Source organism: Macrobrachium nipponense, chromosome 19 (assembly GCF_015104395.2).
Source record: "Macrobrachium nipponense isolate FS-2020 chromosome 19, ASM1510439v2, whole genome shotgun sequence".
NCBI lineage: Eukaryota > Metazoa > Arthropoda > Malacostraca > Decapoda > Palaemonidae > Macrobrachium > Macrobrachium nipponense.
The window spans coordinates 21,903,719-21,926,712 of record NC_061088.1 but is presented as its reverse complement, the minus strand read 5'-3'; the positions used below and the strand labels follow the sequence as shown (position 1 = coordinate 21,926,712).

The 22,994-nt window shown below is 38.3% G+C and overlaps 1 protein-coding gene across 12 annotated transcripts in view; it reads right to left on the bottom strand.

Annotated features, from left to right (window-relative positions):
- Positions 1–22,436, bottom strand: part of LOC135214834 (uncharacterized) — a 189,618-nt gene extending 167,182 nt beyond the window's left edge. For 3 of the 12 annotated variants that reach the window (XM_064249234.1, XM_064249260.1, XM_064249253.1), the window contains exon 1: positions 22,170–22,432. Coding sequence is in view for 1 of the 12 variants with exons in the window: in XM_064249243.1 (XP_064105313.1) it covers positions 22,170–22,206 (37 nt within the window). In the remaining 11 variants the exon portion in view is untranslated. Of the gene's footprint in view, positions 1–22,169 lie in introns of all 12 variants that reach the window. The other 9 variants (XM_064249284.1, XM_064249300.1, XM_064249290.1 and 6 more) reach the window with 7 other exon arrangements.
- Between the last annotated feature and the right edge of the window lie 558 nt (positions 22,437–22,994).

The following is a 22,994-nucleotide window of genomic DNA, read 5'->3' as shown; positions in this document are numbered from 1 at the left end:
TTGGGAGAGATTGGGAAGTTTTAATCAGCTGCGTTGGGAGAGATTGGGAAGTTTTAATCAGCTGCGTTGGGAGAGTTGGGAAGTTTTAATCAGCTGCGTTGGGAGAAATCGGGAAGTTTTTAATAAGCGGAAGTTTTTTAATAAGCGGGAAACTGGAGAGGTTTCATAATTATTTGAAAAGAGCTCTTTATGGAGATACAGGCGGCAAGTAATTAGGCTGAAAAAATATTCCTTAAAGTGAGATAGCAAACAGTTTTGGTACTTTGAAAAACGACCTTTAAAAACTTATTTTAAGAGACATACGAATAGGTTGACGCAAGGTTGAAAATTCTTGGAGGAGAAATGAGAATAAGTTGACAAAAACTCAAGCTGATCTTCACGGAGGAGCAAATGACTGCCATAAGGACAATGTCACGCCTTACACTAATGGAAAGTTTATATCTATTCTTTGGGCGAAGAAACGATAGTTAGAATAGCAATGCAAAACAGTACCAGAAACATTTTTGGAATGCTAAGAAATTCTTCGGAGAGAGAAGAAATGGAATAATGAGTACACTGGTGAAACAGAGGAAAACATGCGAACATAAATTCAAGTAACTATATATAAAAAAATCACACATTATTGAGGGGGAAAATCAGTTTACAAGTGGGCGAAGAGTATAAAAATATACTTCAACAACTAAGAATTGATAATGTTTAAACATGAGTACAACAATCATTAACAATTTTTTAAAAAATTAAAAAAGAATAGAGAAAACAGGTTTTATGCACCACTCTTCATTTTTGTACATCTCGGATAATATTGTTTGCAAAACATTGATTAAATACACATTTTTTGGCAATTACAATACCAGCACTAGCAAATTTGGAGAGAGAGAGAGAGAGAGAGAGGCTGTCCCACTGCAAAGGACACACTCAATTGATCTGACCTATACTATGGCCAAAGGGCATCACGAAAGATCGAAAATCAAGACAGTGGAACTCTCCTAGATATTGACTCCCAAGTAGTCAAATCTTAATTGATGACCCCCCAAGAAAAATCGGTCTAGATAACGACCTATCATTGGGGTCACTATCTTGGAAAGATCCTTAAAGGTCACTATCTAGAAAAGATCCTTGAGGGTCACTATCTAGGAAAGATCCTTGATGGGTCGCTATATAGGAAAGATCCTTGAGGGTCACTATCTAGGAAAGATCCTTGATGGGTCACTATCTAGAAAAGATCCTGGGGGTCACTATCTAAGAAAGATCCTTGAGGGTCACTATCTAGGAAAAATCCTTGGGGGTCACTACCTAGAAAAAATCCTTGAGGGTCACTATCTAGAAAAGATCCTCGAGGGCCACTATCTAGGAAAGGTCCAAGACAGTAAATGGAAAATAACAGATATATATATACACCAGATATTGCGTGAAATAAACTTGATAAGACTAACCCGGAAACTCTGCGTTCATGACGCTCAAGGGCCAAGAATGATCTTTAAATGCCAAATTATCTGCACGTCACCTAAGCCAGAGGCGTTATATTAACCGAGGCGTCCTTCTATCTATGAAATGGGATTTTATTGCCATTTCATGACGTCCATCAAATTACCAATTGTAATTACAGTTGCCCAATGCCCTGGTTATGCTAAGACCCAAGAGAAACGAAGCAAAAACAGAAGTAAGTGCGTATAAACCATCGATCATTCTCTGAAATACCAGAGACCACACAGCTGGTTTTTTGTCAGTCTCGAAGACAGTAAAAGAATCAATTACATCTTACGTAAACGATGGAAAACCTTAATTCAACAGACAAATGTATTCCCCTCGAAATTTTGACATTATTTTTTAAATCGGAGGGACACTATTTCAGAACATGTGTACTATAGACACTGACGCCATAATATGGATTTAGACGGGTGACGAAAATGTAACACATCAAATGAATTGGTGTCATCGAATCGATAAGATTTTACACCACGTAGGGGGTTAATGTCGTCAGTTTACCTCTTGCAGTGCAACCCCTTTCGTTTCTTTTACTGTGCCTCCTTTTATATTCTCTTTCTTCCAATTGACTTTCCACAACCTCCTAACAATTGATTCACTGCGCAAATGCGAGGTTTTCTCCTGTTGCACCATTCAAACCTTTTTGCTGCCAATTTCCTTTCAGCGCCGAATGACCTCATAGGTCCCAGTGCTTGGCCTTTGGCCTAAATTCTATATTCAACTCAATTCGATAAGATTTGCGACATGATGTCAAATGATTTCAGCTTTCCCCTCATCGACTACGGAATATAATGAGTTATGAGCGTTTCTAGGGAGCATTTACGTGTAAGGCATCCGTGAATATACACTCACAATGATAATATGGATATCATTAGGAAATTAATTAACTGAAATATCCGGCTATTGCACTGAAAAATACACTGAGGACAAAAAAAAAACTTTTCATGATAACAACAGCAGACGTAAGACGCAGAAATTTATTGTACTACTTCTATATTTTTAAGATGGACGAATTGTTGAAAAGCTCTATTCTTAAATTATTCAAAAGTAAACAAAACTGTTACATTTTTTTACAGATAGTTTTGTACTGCGATTTGTAGTGATTGCACATTTCCACTAAGTATGCTTTTGTTTTGAACAATGTTTATTTACATACTCAAGTAGCTTGTTGATATGTTTTATTATCTGTGACCCAACATTCCTTCTTCTGTATGCTGTTTTCTTAAAGCTGTTTAGCACCCTGAAGATGACTTTGGAATAAGATTTGAAAGTCTTGGTACCTCCTCCTTTCATTTTCACCTGAGGGCTATTTATATATTGTAATGACTTAACGATATTCCCGATCTACTTAAAAACTTGAGCGCTATGGAGGGCGACATTTAAGTACAACCGTACAACGGTAGAAGGTCCTTCTAAAGAACTCTCCTGATAATGTCAAGGGATTTGAATATAATTCATGTGACGAATTCTGTTTTAGTCATGTTACAAATAATAATCATGTTATTACTACGAAATTCTTAATATCGTGATAAACTATTGTGTAATAAAATCCACAATTATATAAATGAATTGCATTAATAAGCGAAAAATAAAACAACTACTTTTGAACACATAAACGGTGTTCCTTCTCAGTGTTTACGTTAAACACCGGTCAGGTGTTCGAAAGATTTTTTTTTTTTTTTGTGGTGCTACTTTGGCCTGTTATCTACGCGTCATCTACTCCCAGGTGCTAGTACTAAACACCGTATGGTAAATGTAAAGTAGACGGCCGCATGAAGATACCGTTTACTAACATAATTTGTCGACCACACAATATAAAAATGGGTTTATATAATACTCTGATCTCCCAGGGGCTAGCACTAAACACCGCGTCCCAAGGACCTTCCCTCGTGTTTAGTATTAGCAGTATACTCTATTAATCCTGAGTACTAGCACCTCGGAGTACATGACGCGTAGATAACAAGCCAAAGTAGCACCCCTTGTTCCATATTTTGCACATTTATATAAATCACTGATATAATTGTGGATTTCTGTTGCATAATAATCACGCTCATAATTACTGGACGGGGGCTTTTTAAAAAAAAGAGTGGTATATTCTAATATATATAATTATATATATAGATTAATATAATATATAATAATATATATATATGCACACATATCTCGAACGGAAAGTCTTCCAACGAAAGGAGCTTCAATTATTCTGTATTATCGGATAAACGGGAAAGGTCATTCGGCGAAGTTATCGATTCCATCATCGACTGATTCTTTCTCTCTCTCTCTCACTTAGTAAACCACGGATATTCCCATAAGTCACGTATAGTTTAAATCGTTATTTGTCTCAGGAGTGATAAGCGAAGGGAGCGCCATCACACGTTCATTTTTGTTACTCAATATGAAGGGACTTTCTCATGGAAGTGTTCATAAACACGTTGCTAAAGTCCGGATAAAAGAGGAGGGGTTTTGCTACTTCCGGATAAAAGAGAGGTTCTACATCAACGTGTTCATCTCTAATTTTAACCTTAAATAAAATAAAAACTACCCAGGCTAGAGGGTTGAAATTTGGTATGTTTGACGATTGGACGGTCGGTGATCAACATACCATTTTGCAGCTCTCTAGCCACAGTAGATTTTAAGATCTGAGGGCGGACGGACAGACAAAAAAAAAAGGCCATCTCAGTAGTTTTCTTTTAAACGAAACTTTACAAAAGCAAAAACTTCAGAATCTGGTCAAAGCTGTTGTGCAACACAACGAGAAACAACACCCCTTAAAAAAAAAAAAAAAAAAAAAAAAAAAAAAAAAAAGCCAACGGAGTAAGCGAAGATTCCTTAGCAACGGATTACCATGGAATTGAATGAAATATATAGGATTTAGGCCAAAGGCTAAGCACTGGGACCTCTGAGGTCACTGAGGTCACGCTGAAACAAAAATTAAGAGCAGAAAGGTTTGAAAGGTGTAACAGGAGGAAAAGCTCGCAGTTGCACTATGAATCAATTGTTAAGAGAGGGTGGATAGCAAGATGGAAGGAAGATAATATGAACGGAGATGCAGCTAGGAGACGAAGGCACGCTGCAAAGAACCTTAAGTAATGCCTACCGTCCACCTTCGGAGCTCTCAATATAAGTGGCCCCCATCCCTGGCCCTTTTCCCTCCATTGACAACGTTCATTATCTTGATTCCGTCGCATGCGACCGTATAATCTAGGCCAATTATTCACAGGCCCATCACCCAAACGAGGACTTTCACCTATGATTACACAGAGACTATCCTTTATGGATGAACGCATGAATCCTCTGACATCGGATTGATTTGAGTATACAACTCAGACCAAAGGCCAAGAGCTGGGACCTCTGAGGTTATTCGACGCTGAAACAGAAACAAAGCAAAAGGTTTTAAAACAATAACAGGAGGAAAACCTCGCCGTCGCACTATGAAACAATTGTCAGGAGAGGGTGAAAAGTAAGATGGAAGAAAGAGAGTATAAGGAATGAAAGGGGTTACAGCGAGGGGCAGTGGACACGATTCAAAGATCCTCGAAGTAATGCCTACAGTGCGCGCGTGAGGTACACTGACGGCACTACTCCCCACCTACGGGTTCTAATACCACTTTCTGCTAATACTCTTTCATTTACTTACGAACATTTCATCATGTACTTCCCTCGCATCAACGGTATTCATCGACACATTCTAGTGGAAATCTGAGAGCAGTTAAGGAAAATCCCAGCGGACGCATGACGCTTTTTTCGCGGCGAGGGATATAAAAAAGTTGAGTTGACTTGAATATAGAATATAGGCCAAAAGCCAAGCACAGGGACCTATGAGGTCATTCAGCGCTGAAATGGAATTTGACAGTAAAAGGTTTGAAAGTTGTAACAGGAGGAAAACCTCGCTGTGGCACTACGAATCAAGTATTAGGAGAGAGTGGAAAGTAAGATGAAGAGAGAGAATATGAAAGGAGGTACAAAAAAAGGAACGAAAGTGGTTAAAGCTAAGGGCCGAAAGCACGCTGCAAAGAAACTTTAAGTAAAGCCTACAGTGCACCGCATGAGGTCCACTGACGGCATAAAAAGGCTTCAGGAGAAACAAGGAAGACTGGAAGCACTGAGATAAAATAACGTTCGGAGAGAAACATCAACTTAATAGTGCAATGGAAGCATTATAGCAGTGGTTCTCAACCTTTTTTGGCCCATGCACAATTTCACCGTAGTATATCAGAATGTCATTTACCCACCCTCCTTTCCAAAATTGTGTACCTCAAAAGGTGCATTCCAGTAATAGGCAACAAAATACTAACACAAACACACACGCAAGCGGAGAGAAAGCTCAGCGTGACCTCTCTTAGCAGTGCGAACCAATGCACAAGGCGTTTTGAGCGGTTCTAGGGTCAGTTTGAGCCTGCCAATCTGTGGTACAATCCCGGCCCTCTCCCTCCCCATAATGATAATAATAATCATCATCATCATCATCATCACCATCACAACAACCGCTACCACCGTAAAAACAATTAAGAAAAACATTTTAGATAAGTTAAGTAAGCTTACGAATATTTAAAAAATCTAATTTGGATTTGCTACACATCAATATAATAATAAGGTTGATAAAATACGCTGGCCATTATTTAATGACTTCGAACTACTAAACTATGCCAAACGTTAAGGCAGAATTAATAAGTTCTAAGTTTTAATAAGATTATGGAATATCCACTGTGATCATTTATTCAAGAATGTTAAATTGATTTATTATACACCAGTGAAAATATTATAAAATATTTAGAAACAAAATAAATATTCTACAACAAATTCTTCCAAATAAAGAGAGGAAAATCCATATATCTTTCGAGGAAAAGTGGAAAAAATCCATAATATATTTTTGAAAAGGAAAACTTTTAATCGAGACAAAAGATGAGGAAAAGTTTAATGCTTTTTATGCATTTTTAAAAATGAATAAAAAAATCGATGATTATTTTTTTTAAATAAAAAAAAAACTATGAAGTACTTTTCCGAATCACTGGCAGAACTAGCATTTAACAATATAAAGGTAACAGACAAGGAGAACGAATAGGAAACTAAAGAGAGAGAGAGAGAGAGAGAGAGAGAGAGAGAGAATACCAGCATGCATTTTTCAAACAGTAAAAAATGCCGTCACCCTGATTCCAACAGTTACATGATTATTCCATCTCAGAGTATTGACTCATGAAACACAAACGCCTCAGAATGACGTATATTTCGCGAAATTTTATACTGCTCCATTATTCGATACCTCGGTAAGGGAATTGGAATATAAAATTTATGCCAACGGCCAACCACTGGCATCTATGTAGGCCATTCAGCGGTGAAGCGGAAATTATCAGAAATAAAGTATGAAAGGTGTACCAGGTGGAAAACCTCAAAGCAGTTGCGCTATGCAATAACTGTTAGGAGGGTTAAAAGTCAGATGAAAGAAGGAGAATATGAACGGAGGTACAGTAAATAAATGCGAGATTAAGAAATGTATAGTGTCGTGACAATACAAACATGAGGGGAAAGGTATCATTTCAAAAATCCCCACAACACGTTTTAGAAAAAAAAATATTTAATATAAAAAATTTTTATATTTAAACATCGAACCGTTAAAGCATAAGATGATACGTCGTAATTTGAAGCTCTGCTGGCATTTCAAATTCCTAAGGATGGCGTCTGGTTGTCTTATGAATTTTATTTTTACTTCATTGTTAATCCCGTGAAGATTGTTGTTTGTTTGTAAGGTGTTTTGACGTTGCATGGAACCAGTGGTTATTCAGCAACGGGACCAACGGCTTTACGTGACTTCTGAACCACGTCGAGAGTGAACTTCTATCACCAGAAATACACATCTCTGACTCCTCAATGGCATGCCCGAGAATCGAACTCGCGGCCACCGAGGTGGCAGGCAAAGACCATACTAACCACGCCACTGAGGTGCTGAAGACTGTTGTTATTGTCAGTTTTTGTTGAGCTTGTAATATAATTATTTAAATGATTTGTCCTTAGTAGATGGAATTAATTCCACCTTGGGAACAATTTACAGCCAACACGACTGTATCATTGTTATTATTCAGAAGATGAAACCCATTCTTATTGAATAAGCCCGCATGGGTCACTGACCTGATATTCAAGCCTCCAAAGAATATGGTGTTCATTAAGAAGTAAGAGAAGGTAAAGGGATAAACAGAAAGAAATTGAAAAAAAAAAAGGTATTAAAATACAAGAGGAATAGTATTAGGTTAGTAATGCATTCTATTTCAGCAATGCATTCAGTAATGCATTCTCTGGTAGTGGCGTGTGTCCCGCAGAAGATTCAGACCTTTTTGGGTGTGATGCAGAGATAGACATTTGACTTATTCACTTTGCTATCAGGAGAGAGATGAGTTGATTTTGATTCTCGTCCGTACATGTTTCCGTAGAAGTCAGGTTCTGTACTTAGAACCAAAATCAAACCATCTCCACTATGACACCGGATTGCAAAGAACAGAATAGAATATAGAATTAAGGCCAAAGGCCAAGCACTGGGACCTATGGGGTCATTCAGCGTTGGAGGGAAATTGAAAGCCTCGCTATCACACTGTGGAAAATCAGATGGAAGAGCATATGAACGGAGTTACAGTAAATGGAATGAGAGAGGTTGCAGCCAGGGGGCCGAAGTGACGCTGCAAAGAACCTCAAGTAATGCCTACAGTGTACCATGTGCACTGGCGGCACTATCCCCCTACGGGATCTGATTGCAAAGTTTGTAAAATTTGTTACCAAGTCATACAAGAATTATTTTATGATCAAACAAATTATACCGCAAATGCTCCTTAATATTGAATTCACTGTACCCTAGGAGTAACTTACACACGACAGGAATTATATATAAGCACTTCTGCCTCTACCAGGTTTCGAACCTGCATCTCGCCATGCAGACATCAATTGTCTACTTCTGTGATCAAAAATAAAAAGGCAAAAAAATTTGAATCCCTTTGGGGTTAGTTATTCACAAAAGTAAGTTACCTATCAGTTGGTATTTGTGGGTCTATATTCAAGTACATATATATAGTATATATATACATACATACATATCCAATGCAGCAAGAAGGAACACGTACTTGAGAATATCCTTAAATCCATGGTAGAAAGTTAAGTGAAACAGGGACCTGGAACAAGTACTTTCGTAGTATATTCTACATTTGAAGTTCACAGTGTGTGTGTGTAGAAAATACTAAGAAATTGCTTGTTCCAAGTCGCTGTTTCACTTACCTTTCTTCCGTGGATTTAAGGATATATATATATAATATATATATATATATATATATATATATCTATATATATATATATATATATATATATATATATATATATATATATATATATATATATATATATATGTGTGTGTGTGTGTGTGTGTGTGTGTGTGTATGAGCGTGTATACATGTGTGCCCGCTTTCTGCTTTTGTACCTGTATTAAGATTTAAAACTACAGAGGTAGACAACGACCTTCATTACTAACGTAAACTGTAATCGAACTTGCAGCGAACGAAAATAACCTCTAATAAGAAACGGCAAAAACGCTCGATAACCTTTCCCAGCGGAACACGAAGAAGAAGAAACTGACTCGAATGCCATAAATAAAGGGCGCCCTGAAATGTCACAGGGAACTCTTTACGTCATTCACAAACCTTTCTCCTCACATCTGTCTATAATAATAAAATCCGAGTGGATCTTTCTTGTTTGTCCGCCCCGAGTGGGGGCGAGGTAGGTAGAGGATAGAGGGGTTGGGAGAGACATGACACATCCATCTATTCTCCTCGGCTAAGTAAGGGGTGGGGGGATGGGGGCGGTTAAAGAAGACATAATGGGCAGCGCTGGGTTCCAGCGCAGCGTAGCGCGCGCCATCAAGTTGATCCCTTTATCTGCCGAGAGGAACCAAATTCGCTGAACAGCAGCACCAATACACAGTATATATATATATGTGTGCCTCGCTTCAGCGTCTCCCATTCCAGACATCCTGTATTCCTTACTGCAACTGGAACTTGAGAGGTTCAAGCGAAGATGCCATGCATTAATACCCTAATGCTATTCCCCTTGTAATTTAATTTTTTTTTTATATTTATTCATTTATTAGTTCTTTTTTAATAAGTGAGATCTCTTCATTCTGTATTTCCCTTTACCTTCTCTTACTTCTTTCTAATGAACACCATATTCTTTGGAAGCTTGAATTTAAAGTCAATGGCCCCTGTGGTTTTGTTCCATATGAATAGGTTTCATCTACTGAATAATAATAATAATAATAATAATAATCCCTGAAAAGGAATCTGGAAAAACTAGCCTGAAGTACCTCCAGGACTCATGAAGAAGAGTGTGCTCCTAGAAACAGTGCACATAGTAAGAAAAGTGATGGACTCCAAAGGAGGCAGGATGCAACCGAGAACCCCACTATAAATACCGCCCAGTCGAATTGGTGGACTGTGATAGGGCCTCCAAAATAATAATAATAATAATAATAATAATAATACAGTTGTGCAACAGAAAGTACCTCCGACAGCAATTCTTTACATGAGACAGGATCGGCATGTAGTATGTGCGTCACAGAGAATATAAGAGATATATGCAAAGGAATCGAGAACAGTTTAAAAAAAATAGAACCTGATATTGGACTACAAAATGAATCGCCCATGAATAATGAAATAAAAAAAAATACGTACAAGAATCAACACAACCGAATCTTACAAAAATAAGAGGATTACCTCACAATATGAGTAGTCCTGGATATACCAAACAAAAACTTCTTTCAGTTTTCTTCTGAAGATTGAAAAAGAAACCCACAAAATCCCTGTGCATAACGAGTTTACTTATAAGTAAACACGTTATACACAGTGAGTTTGTGGGTTTCTTTTTCAATTTTCAGTCCTGGATATATTAACGAGCACGGATTATGGAGTTATAATGGAATATATATATAATATATATTATTCTATATATTATATATATATATATATATTTTTTGTATATATATATATATATATGATATATATAGTATATATGTATATATATATACGATATATCTATTTATCATATATATATATATATGAGTAGTCTGGATATATTATGGAGCCCAGAGTATGGAGTTTATAATATATATATATATACATACAGGGAAATAACCGAGTGGACTTTACCTGGGTCAATCTTGCCCCCTCGTTGACCCCACCTTCCAGAAAAAGTACTTTAATACATCTTGACACCGGAGATGGACACCAATCACGAGTCATAGGTCGTGGGAGCAACACCTCGAGACCTCTACTTTCCTCTCGAAATAAGTGTTTTCTTCCAAGGTACTTTTTCTTGAAGGTGGGTCAACGAACGGGCAAGATTGGCCCAGGTAGTCCACTCGGTTGTTACCCTATATATATATATATATATATATATATATATATATATATATATATATATATATATATATATATATATATATATATAGATATATATATATATATATATATATATATATTAGTATATTTCATTGTAGAGAGTGGTCATACATCTCCAACAGCTGAGTGCGTGTCCGCGTAAAATACATCAATAGGTGCAGTAGGATTGGCATGTGCGTGCTCTTGTTCAATCAGATGCGCGCGCATATGCGTATTTTCATACACTCGTATTTTAAGAAACTACTCAATATATAGCATAGATGGCTATGAGACGATGCTGTCGGTGGCATTACCGCGAAGCAACACCCCCCCTCCCTCGCCCCCCCGTTAGTGGGTAGCGCCGTCAGTGCACCTTACTTGGTATTATATATACTATATATAGTGTGTGCGTGTGTACAAAGAAAGATGCGTATTAAAAATCTAAGAGGAACATGACCGCAGGTAACAACAAAACAGAACAGTGTTGCAGGACACTTAAAATTTTATATATATATATATATATATATATATATTATAATATATATATAATATATATATATATATATATATATATATATATATATATATATGTATTATATATATATACTATATATCTTATATATATATTATAATATAATATATAGATATATATATAATATTATAGATATATATATATAGATAATAATATATGATATATATATGTATATATATATATATAATATCAAACAGCTGCTGAAAGGCGTTACGACGGCAAAGTAGCTATACGAACGACAAATTCCTCATATATATATATATATATATATATATATATATATATATATATATACGTATATATACGGAAAAGAGCTCATGTGAATTATATTATGATATCTCACAGCAATTTGTTCTCCATTCGCTTATGTTCTAATGATAAAATCCTCACTCGTTATTTATAGACAGAGTTTTCAAAGGCATACAAATCCTACTTAAACTTGCTGAAATCTTCTACTCATGCTGTAATACAGAATTTAGACCGAAGGCCAAACGCTGGTACCTTCGAGGTCATTCAGTGCTGAGAGGGGAACCGAGAGTAAGGTTTGAAAGGTGTAACAGGAGGAAAACCTCAAAGCAGTTGCACTGTGAAACAATAGTTAGTGAAGTTGGGAAGTAAGATGGAAGAAATAGAATATAAACAGAGGTACAGCAAAATGACGTCATAGTTAGAGATTGGACAGCTAGCTGGATTGAAGAAAGGAAGCGTGAATGGATGTCAAGTACAAGGTACTACCCCGGTATGTCAAAGTCCAGGGTAAACTTGAATGGACGCCTACTACTAGCCTCTCGGGGATCAAAGATTTCGTTTATCAATATAATTTGTCGACCGCACACTATAGAAACGGGTGTGTGTAATACTTTGATCCTCGAGGTGGTAGTACTAAACACGGCGTCGCATTGAGCCTCGGCCATGTTTAGTACTATAGTATATTCACATCAACCGTGCATTCGACGCCTAGACCAGTCCCTTACGATGCTCCTGATTGGCTGTGGATAAGGCAATAACAGGGCTGTGATTGGCCAATCAGGAGCGTCGTAAGGGATTGGCCTAGACATCAAATGCACGGTTGATGTGAATCTACTATAGCACCTCGGAGGAGGTGGGTATATAACAGGTTAATACCCAGACAAAATGCTAGAAAGTCGGTGCAGCTACGGACCTAAAGGATGCTGCAGACAAAATTCATTAACCTAACAAGTCCACTGCCTTGGAGTATTACTTTTTTTTTTTTAAATCGGTTGTAATCTACAGTATTCAAAATGGCACTCCTGACCTCTGGCCATTTTCAATTAATAGGATTCACTACCTGGGGTTCGCAGGATGAACCCAAACATCTGGCAAAAATGTATTTAAGTGTCGTGTGTCTGTGTGAGAGAGAGAGAGAGAGAGAGAGAGAGAGAGAGAGAGAGAGAGAGAGAGAGAGAGAGTACACATTTCTCTTTCATTTTTCTCCCCCTTTTCCCTCTATCATTTAAACATTTCCTGATTTCCAACTCAAACGACCTTTGAAAAACATGTAATAGTAAATACATTACGTTTTCTCCCCATTCATTTCACTTTTTTGTCCCCAAAGCTAAAGGATTCTGTCCCTACGAACTTTCAAAGCAAAATATATAAATAAACACGACGAGTTACAAGTTTGCACTGTAAAGCCTAACCGGTCGGAAACCCTTTTAAAATAGAAGCACTCATATGGAAAAGGAGGTCTCAGCAAAAGTTAGCCGTTTTAAGAAATTCATCGAGTTCGACGTTCCGGAAGCCGGTATCTAGATTTAGGGTGGTCCAGTGACGGGACGGTACCTAGACCGTCGCCTCCCCCCACCCTCTCTCTCTCTTCCCACAAAAAGTATCCGCTCTATCGAGCAGAATTGATGTCGCATGGCTCACGTGATGACGTCACGTAAGGCCCCGATAAGGGTGGGAATCATAAAAGATAAAAGATGTCTTTGCGTATGCATCGCCTTCATGCACACGAACTCCCTACCTCGGCGCTGCGGATACTCGCTGCTGCGTGACCACAGATACGATATGCTTCCCATGGTGTACAGCAAATTGTTCATTACTGTACTTCTGATTTCTTGCACACACACACAATATATATATATATATATATATATATATATATATATATATATATATATATATTATGTGTGTGTGTGTGCAAGAAATCAAAGTACAGTATATATACTATATATATATAGATATATATATATATATATATATATATATATACATACACACGACTGGTAAAAAATGTTGTTACAACAGAATTCCATCTAATAAAGTGAGCCAACAAAAACGCCAAAATATAGAAAGTAAGTTCTATATTTCAGACTGCTTATCACTTTCTTTATAGTACTTCTATATTCTAGGTGTTTTTTATAGGTTACCTTTATGATATATGTGTATTGTATATATATATATATATATATATATATATATATAATATATATATATATATATGATTTCACTATACAAGCTTTCCCCTTTGGCACTTTTCCGTGAAAGGTTACTGAACCGATGGATCTCGTAACAAGAGACGTAACGGAGAGATAGTGTCAGATATGAATGCAGTCTGGGAGGAGAGAACCAATGTTTTAAAAGCTTTGTTGAATGCGGAAGGTGGAGTAGAGGAAGAGATGAACGGTGCAACGTGAAAGAGACTGAGAAAGACAGGGAGGTGCCTGGCCATGAGGATGCTGCTTAAAAGATGAAGAGCACAGAATAGGACACCAGTTGATGGGATTACAAATCAGCGTGAAGATGCCGCACAGTGATGAGTGTGACTGAATGGGTTTTTGTTTGTTCGTTTGTATGATGTTTTTACGTTGCATGGAACCAGTGGTTATTTAGCAACGGGACCAACGGCTTTACGTAATTTCCGAACCACGTCGAGAGTGAACTTCTATCACCAGAAATACACATCTTTGACCCCTCAATGGAATGCCCGAGTATCAAACTCGCGGCCACCGAGGTGGCAGGCAAAGACCATACCAACCACGCCACTGAGGCGCTGACTGAATGGGTGACCAGGGTGTGCAATGTATACATGCTTGAAAAAGGGAATGGTTCTGAAGGAATGGGCGGGACAAATAACGGTTTCCTTGTAAGGACAAAGTTGATTGGGGAAACTGAGAAGGTGTATGGCAGGGTTTTGATTGACTCTGAAAAACAAAAACAACAGAAGGATTAATAGTGGATGAACAGTTTGGGTTCACACAAGGAATGGGGTCTGTTGTTTGTTATGCAACAATTGTTTGAGATATCTGAGTAATGGGAAAAGTTGCATGTTGCATTCGCAGAAAGAGCTTATGACGCAATCACTAGAGATGCAATCTGGAAAGTGCAGGGCAGTTGATATATTGCTGACAGTGATAGAAGTAAAGTATGTTAGAATTATGTAGAAGGGGAGTAACATTGGTGCAAAAGTTGGTCTGAGACGAGGGCTTTTTAATATCTTTTGGGATGGAGTAACGCATGAAGTCATGTTTGTTTGTTTGTATGATGTTTTTACGTTGCATGGAACCAGTGGTTATTCAGCAACGGGACCAACAGCTTTACGTGACTTCCGAACCATGTCGAGAGTGAACTTCTATCAACCAGAAATACACATCTCTCACACCTCAATGGAATGCCCGAGTATCGAACTATGAAGTCATGTACATGTGAAGTTTTGGGATAAGAAAATGAGTCGTGAATGGAGTGAGAAGTGGCTGACATTTCCAGATGATAAAGTATGGACTGGGAACAGTGACGAGAAACTGCAGAAGCTAGTTTAAGATCTTGGCAGCGCTTGTAAGGGAGTAAATTAAGAGGAAATATGAGCAAGTAATGAGGGCAAACAGAGACCCATTTCAGAACAAAACTGAGGCATCAAAGTATAATAATTGATGTGGTTTGAATGTTACTATCAAGTGTTCGTATAAATCTAATCTCATTATTAAAAATGATTCCACATTAATTTTCAAACATGGATGATGCAAGAAAAGAAGAAACCGATTAATTGAGAAGAGGCTACTCACAGATTAGGTGAAGCACAGAAGGTAGCAGGGCGTGTGCAAAAGATCAGAAAGAGGCTTGGACTGTCTAGGACTTGGAATCTACGGTTGGAATGGATAAAGGGACTGTTGAGCCAACTCTCCTTAATGAAAGTGAAGCTCGGATGTTGCATACAAAGAAAAAAGGTTGACACTTTTGAGATGAGAAATTTGTGTAGCAAATATGGTGTAATAACTGAAAATGGTAAAAATTGTAGACATTTACAGAAGACAGGTGGTTAATGGAACGATTAAGTATTTTGAGATGAATCAGTCATGAAGACTGAATGTAAGCCGTTAGGTTGGAGAGAGAGAGAGAGAGAGAGAGAGAGAGCTGATTATTAATTCCGATTATTTGGAATGGCTGTAATCGCATATTGATGAAATATCGGACAAGAATATTGCCCTTCTTGCAAGCGAATGGCGTGGGCTATCGGGAGGGACTGAGGTCTTAAGAGTACTCAGGTCCTTCAGTTATGCTCGGAGTATGAAGGACCTTTAGAGTACTGTAGGCGTTAGTACTGGGATTGTTTTAGTACATTTGTGGTGTAGTTTCCATATACTAATCATTGATAGGGTTTCTAAATATAATCACTGTTGCTGAATTGGAACACACAATTTAGCACAAAGGCCAAAACGCTGGGACCTATGAGGTCGTTCAGCGCTGAAAGGTAATCTGACAGCAAGAACGTTTGAAAGGTGTAACAGGAAGAAAACCTCAAAGCAGTTGCACTATGAAGTAATTGTTAGGATGGAAGAGGGGGAATATGGCAGGAGGTACAGTAAAAGGAATGACATGGGTTGCAGCTAGGGGCCGAAGGGACGCTGCGCAGAACCTCAAAGTAACGCCTACAGTGCACCACGTGAGCTGCACTGACGGCGCTTCCCCATACGGAGATATAATCACTGTTGCGGTTTCATTATGAGTAGTACTGTTGCATATTCATTATACAATCACCGTTACAGTTTCGAAATATCTGTTATCAAAATATAATGATTGGTGTAGTAGATTTACAGATGCATTTTTAAAACTTCATCGTTAATTTCACTTGAGATTCCTTGACATCACTGTACTTTCAGCTTCTATCATCGTAAATCAAAGTTCACGATAATGGTTTCCTTATCTCGCATCCAAAGCCATTTCAGAACCTTATCACGAATCGTATTCCAAAGGTTAACGTAGTTTCAAAATGTCATTCCGATCATAGTTTCGACAATCATTGATTATAAGGTAAAAATACTCATCACAGCGGTTCCTATCACTCAAGTTCTTCGTACCTTCAGTCGTACTGGTTCTCAAATTTCAGCATAGGTATCGTTTCAAAATTTACTTCGCATTGCAATTTCAAAAGCATATGATCACATTAGCTTAAAGAATTTAGGCCAAAGGCCAAGCGCTGGGGCCTGTTAGGTCATTCAGCGATGAAAAGTAAATAGATAGTTAAAGGTTTGAAAGGTGTAAAAGATGAAATCCTCGCATTTGCAATAAGAATTGTTAGGAGAGGGTGGAAAGTAAGATAGACAAGAAAATGAACGAAGGTATAGTAAAAGGAATGGAACGGGTTGCAGCTATGGGCCGAAGCGACGCTGCAAAGAACCTCAAGTAATGCCTACAGTGCACCACATGAGATGCACTGACGGCACCTATCCCCCTACGGGAACTGCTGCTACGAAATTTCACCCACTACAATTTCTACAATATAATCTGTGTCATGTGCATTACATGATTGATAGTTTTTACAAACGCTAGTTTCTAAAATTTGAAACGAAATAAGAAATCAAGCCAGTCATCACTCATCAACAGGAAGTCAATACGCTTTAAAGGTTAACTGTAATACAAGTGAAGGTTAGAAACCACCAAGGAGCCTCATTGTCGAGAGAACTTTTAATATGTTTATTTGTTCTTTCTCTAAAGGATCGTTACATTATGCGACTTTTTTTTTTATTACCGTCATTTCAAGTTTACTTTTCCACTACCACAACCTTTTCACATGAGGGTATTTTATTCTCTGTGGACTTTCTCAAAGTTCATGATCTTCGTGGTTGGTTTTATATAATAATAATAATGACAATAATAACAATAACAATAATAATAATAATATTCTCTAGAAGCTTGATTGGTAAGCTGAACCGTTTAGGAAACTAGTTAATAATTTTTTGTTTTACAAATTGTTTGTTCGTTTGTATGGTGTTTTGACGTTGGATGGAACCAGTGGTTATTCAGCAACGGGACCAACGGCTTTACGTGACTTCCGAACCACGTCGAGAGTGAACTTCTATCACCAGAAATACACAACTCTAACTCCTCAGCGGAATGCCCGATAATCGAACTCGCGACCACCGAGGTGGCAGGCCAAGACCATACCGATAACGTTTTTCTACATATGGAAGAGCACATATCTTTGAGGCCATTCTATATAATATCATTACTGTTCTTCGCTAGACTACAACTAACAGATCGGTTCGCAGTACGCCCATCGACTTGAAATTATAAATTCATTAAACGTTATCTGTCATGCAAGAAATGTACTCCTTACGCGCGAAGTGCCAGGTTTCGAGAACGTCGACTGAATCCTGCAAACATCAATCAATATCCTCTAGGCTATTGTTACGTCCTTGTAAGGACCTTGGGCATGTCGGCACTTCAAAAGTGTACAATTCGTGGAAGCAGGAATATACACATACGCGAGAAGGGGTCGGCAACTCTCGGGTTGTCGTTATCCTCAGAGAGAGAGAGAGAGAGAGAGAGAGAGAACCAAACTTTTCACATCTTTTCTCAAAGCGCTAGTTCCAAGCTATGAAAAGCATCACAGATGATTTCCCTGACAAAAACTGACATAAAGATGAATTAATAATAACTGAAAAATATAAAAATAAAAGTAGGCCTAACCTTGTTCTAAAACAAATTTTTTCTTTATAGTCGGTATGAGAAAATTTAGTTTCATATCATATTACATAACTATGAATAACTATCAAATTACATAAATAAAAATAACTAAGAACAAAATCGTACCAAGAAAGAGAACTCAAACCAAGGAGACTACGGGAAGAGGCACAATGTTAAAGAACAATAGTTGGTGCTCCTTTGGCTCATCTACGTGTCACCTATTTCCAGGAGCTAAAACTAAACACCGTCGAGTAAATGTAAAGTAGACGGCCCCAAGAAGATATCGTTTATTAATTAAATTTGTCGCCCATTTCTGGTGTATATAATACTTTGATTTCCGAGGGGGCTATTGCTAAATAGGGCGTCCCAAGGAACTTCATCCATGTTTAGTACTAGGTCCTAGGAGTAGGTGACGCGTAGATAACAAGCCATATATATGCCTCCAACAGTTTTATAGTCTCAGTATTATTCGACGTATGGCAACCGACTGAGGCATCAGCTACCATAAACAGGGTTTAACAAAAGCGTTTCAAATCGTCTGAATTGAATATAAAATTTAGGCCAAAGGCCAAGCACTGGGACCTATGAGGTCATTCCGCTCTGAAACGGAAATGGACAGTTACAGGTTTGAAAGTGTAACAGGAGGAAAACCTCGCGGTTGCACCATGAATCATTAGGAGGCGGTGGAACGTAAGAAGGCAGAGAGAGTGTGAAAGGAGATATAGTAAAATAAACGAAAGGGGTTAGGGGGACGAAGGCACGCTGAAAAGAGCCTTAAATAATGCCCACAGTATCAAATACATGCACTGCAAAAACAAATCAGAACAATCGTTGGACGAGCTTCATTAGAACAGCAGTTTGAATTTGTCGCACGATTCTTCCACATGCAGCCTAGTTAGGTTACAGTAATAAATGAAGGTTATGTCCAAAATCCTTTTAATATAAAATTTCGATAATTAAGAAACGGTAGTTTACCAGGGCAACTTATCTTTCGAGATGAGTATGAAACCAAAGATGCAGCGATTCCAGACACACACACCTGGCCAGCCAAGTGCGTGGACGGGATAAGTAAAGTAAGAATGCCAAAATGATCCGTTATGAATAATTATCAATATAAATGATAAGTAAACTTACATGTCAAGTACTGAGCATGAGGAAGAAATAATCCTTGCAACCGGATGAAACAAACTTTTTAAAACTTTTATTCAAGATGAAACTAAATCAACCAAGCGTTACAGTTCGTACGTAAGACACCCAGGCTTTGGTAGACAACTACTAGCATTCTGTCAAGATCCAAGCTTCGTAACACAAGAATATGCCTACTGGGACTATCACAATATGCGGCCATTGGTCTCGGGAAAAATAATGAGCCTACCTGAAAGTACGTGAGTGCTTGCATACACACAGTCGCACGCGCACACAATACTACTAGAGACTTTTTTGAAGGTGACATCAGCATTAATTACCCTAGATTCTAATAGACTAAAAGGCATACAACAGTAAACCTTTTGCTATGTTTACTTTGCCAGGTTAATTCATTTTATTAGTACCACAACGTTCTATGGATTAGTAGCCGTCTGGAAACCATTTTTGACAGTTGAATTATTATTCGAATCACGCAACAAAATTCTTGAAAGATCTTGTGACGCCTTGCCACCAATAATATTATAAAAGGGAGTGGTTTAAGACTAATCGTTTGCTACCATAAGCATTTACTTACCGCCATTGAGGGGGGGGGGAGGCAGTCGTATAGCCTGTGTTTGGCTACATGTTACAATTGCAACCATCCAATTCGATATGTTAATCAGCTCGATGGTTATGAATATGGATAATATATGAGAATTGCCTGATTTACGTTGAATCTGGCCAAACACGCAGTAGCCTACATGCATAGGCATAGCACAAAGTCGGTGTCACAACACGGTCGATTTCAAGCCATTTCGACGTCATGCCACCCAAGTTCTTTTATGCTGTAAATGCCACCAAAAACAGCACCAGAAGATTTCTAGTTGTTAAACAATATAATGTACTGTCTACGAGTATTGTAATAGTCTCAATATGGTATTGTCAATAGCTGTCTTTAACCGTTATCCAAAGATTTAGCTATATGATGTAACCACATATGAAGTGGGCTTAACAGAGTTCTAAAACTATAGTTGTAATTTGGTCATTGAGGAACTTTTGTTCCTGTGCGTTACATAACAGCAGCACAAGTTAAAAACGTCGAGGACGTCCCTCTATATTCTATCCTTTTCAGTTATGTCACCAGCAACAGACTTCACTCTTTAAACAAGGGTTTATTAGGTCCAAAGGTAAAGAGAGAGAGAGAGAGAGAGAGAGAGAGAGAGAGAGAGAGAGAGAGAGAGAGAGAGAGAGCCACAAGGAAGCCCCAACCCACCCATGCTTACCACAGTGGAATTTTCCAGTCTAAGTCGACGATGGAATCTATATTTTGTATCATCCTTACAGCACCGGTATCGCTTACATCAGATTTTGGTTTATCATAAATGATGACCCGTATTAGATACACTGTATACAGTAATCTGCTTTGCACTGTTGCTTGAGCGCGTTGGCGATGTGCAAGACATGAGCCACAAGTGTTTTACACCCTGGTGTTGAAAACTATTGGAGTCCAACATTCATTCTAGCTGGCATTGATACATCGTCTCGTGAAAGTGCTTTTCCTTCATCTTCTTCTTCCAAGCTTTAACCCATTTTTATATGCTTTTCCTTCATCATCGTTCGCATTAGGCTACTTAGGACAAATTTTGGTAGATCTATATTACTATTCCGCAGCGGCCTAGACTATAGCAGTTGCGGTTTTTCTATGCAGTTTTACCTCCTGAACAAGAATTTCAAGTAATATTTATTCTGACGACAATAATTAACCGCCTGGGGCTCGTACTAAACACGGCGAAATACATTTGGCGCCCCAATACCTAGTGGCTTTCGTATTCGCGGGGACGAACGATGCGGAATGCTTATATAAAAATATCCAAATTTTGCTTTTCCTTCATCATGGTTCGAAGGCTACTCAGGACAAATTTTGTGAAAGCCACTCAAGTCAAGACATGGCAGCTGCTCAGAAAGCTTACACGACATTGCGCAATATTCCCGATACAGTAATTCAGATTTCTTCACTTTGCTTTTTATTATAGCTACTCCACGTGGCTAGGCCTATTTGGCGATTAACCGACCTGGATACCAACTAGGCGTTCGTTCGTTCCTTTTAGATAAACCCAGCCTTATGCTGGCACGGGCTCTTGAATTTACCCCTCGCTAAAATCTAAGATGCCAAATTTACACCTTCCATTACAATTAAAGAAAAAATTTTTAAAACTACAATTACGGTGCACCATGTTACTCCCCTAAACAGAATGGCGGGAATGTACTCTCCTAGATATGAATCCTACATTCCTAACTATACTGAGTAAATAGGTAATAATACCCTTTCTAAGCTTCTACAATAACCAAGGGCTCCTATCCGTAAGGTGGCTTGGCCCTCTCAGATTAGCCTAGATTCGAAGATTTCAAACCTGAAAACCAGTGATTATCGATTCTGGCACTGCCCGATCGGGTCACTTTTTATTGACGGTCATGAAATGGTCATATAGGCAAAGCCTTTATAAAATGTTCAATTTTAAACATTGTAAAAAACGATGGATACATTATTGCTCGCTGTGATTAAAAGTGTTTCGACGTCAGCTGAAGATACCAATCGAATGTCTCGATAACAGTATTACACAATACCGAACTTGCAAACCTAAGGCCTAAGTCTCGTTTACAAAAGAGCAGATAAAAAAACAAAACAAATAAATTACCTGTTGCAACACCCATCGGTGCTGCCGTCCGGCCCATGAAAGATTAAATCAAATCAAAGTTGGAGACGGGGTTGGGGGTGGGCGCCACACGTTCCGCCCTTGTGCGGTGGAGAGCAGGACCGCCAAAACCAGAACCACTGCGTGATACAGTCACCTGTATACTAACCCGTCAATGGCAAGTTCTTCCTCATTCTCGCGCCATCTTCACTTCCCTCCACCCCCTCCATCCCCGCCCTCAAATACCTCCGTCCCACCCAGCCAAATATGTACGTCCATCGTCCATGACAACCAACTAAACATTAGTTGCGTTCGATATCGCATACCCTTACTACCTTACTCCACAACCTGAATTAACAAACTTTTTCTTACAGTCACCCGTCATTTGGTTGCTTTATTTCCTTTTTCCGCCCGCCTTAATTTAATGATTTTTTTTTTTTTTTTTTTTTTTTTGCGGGATATATTGCTGTCTTTTGATGCTTATCTGTTAATTTTCTGGTATCACTGGTTTTTAGCGCATTGAGCGTTAGAGCTGGATAAACATTCTTTAAAGCCTCCCAAACCATAAGCACTTCCATAATCTAAGTCTCCACGAAAAAAAATGGTTATAATAGTATGAATAAAAGTAAAACACCCTCTCTCTCTCACTTGCATCTTACCCATCACTGTCAGACGTCACTCAGTTTTTCATATTCCCACCTTAACTTTGATGTTAAACAGCTCCTATTTAGTAAATCTTTAAAGTTCAGCTGTAACCATTTCTAAACTAGGAGCTCAGTGATGGAAGTGACTCAGATTACTTATGAATACTACGAGACACCATAGAGC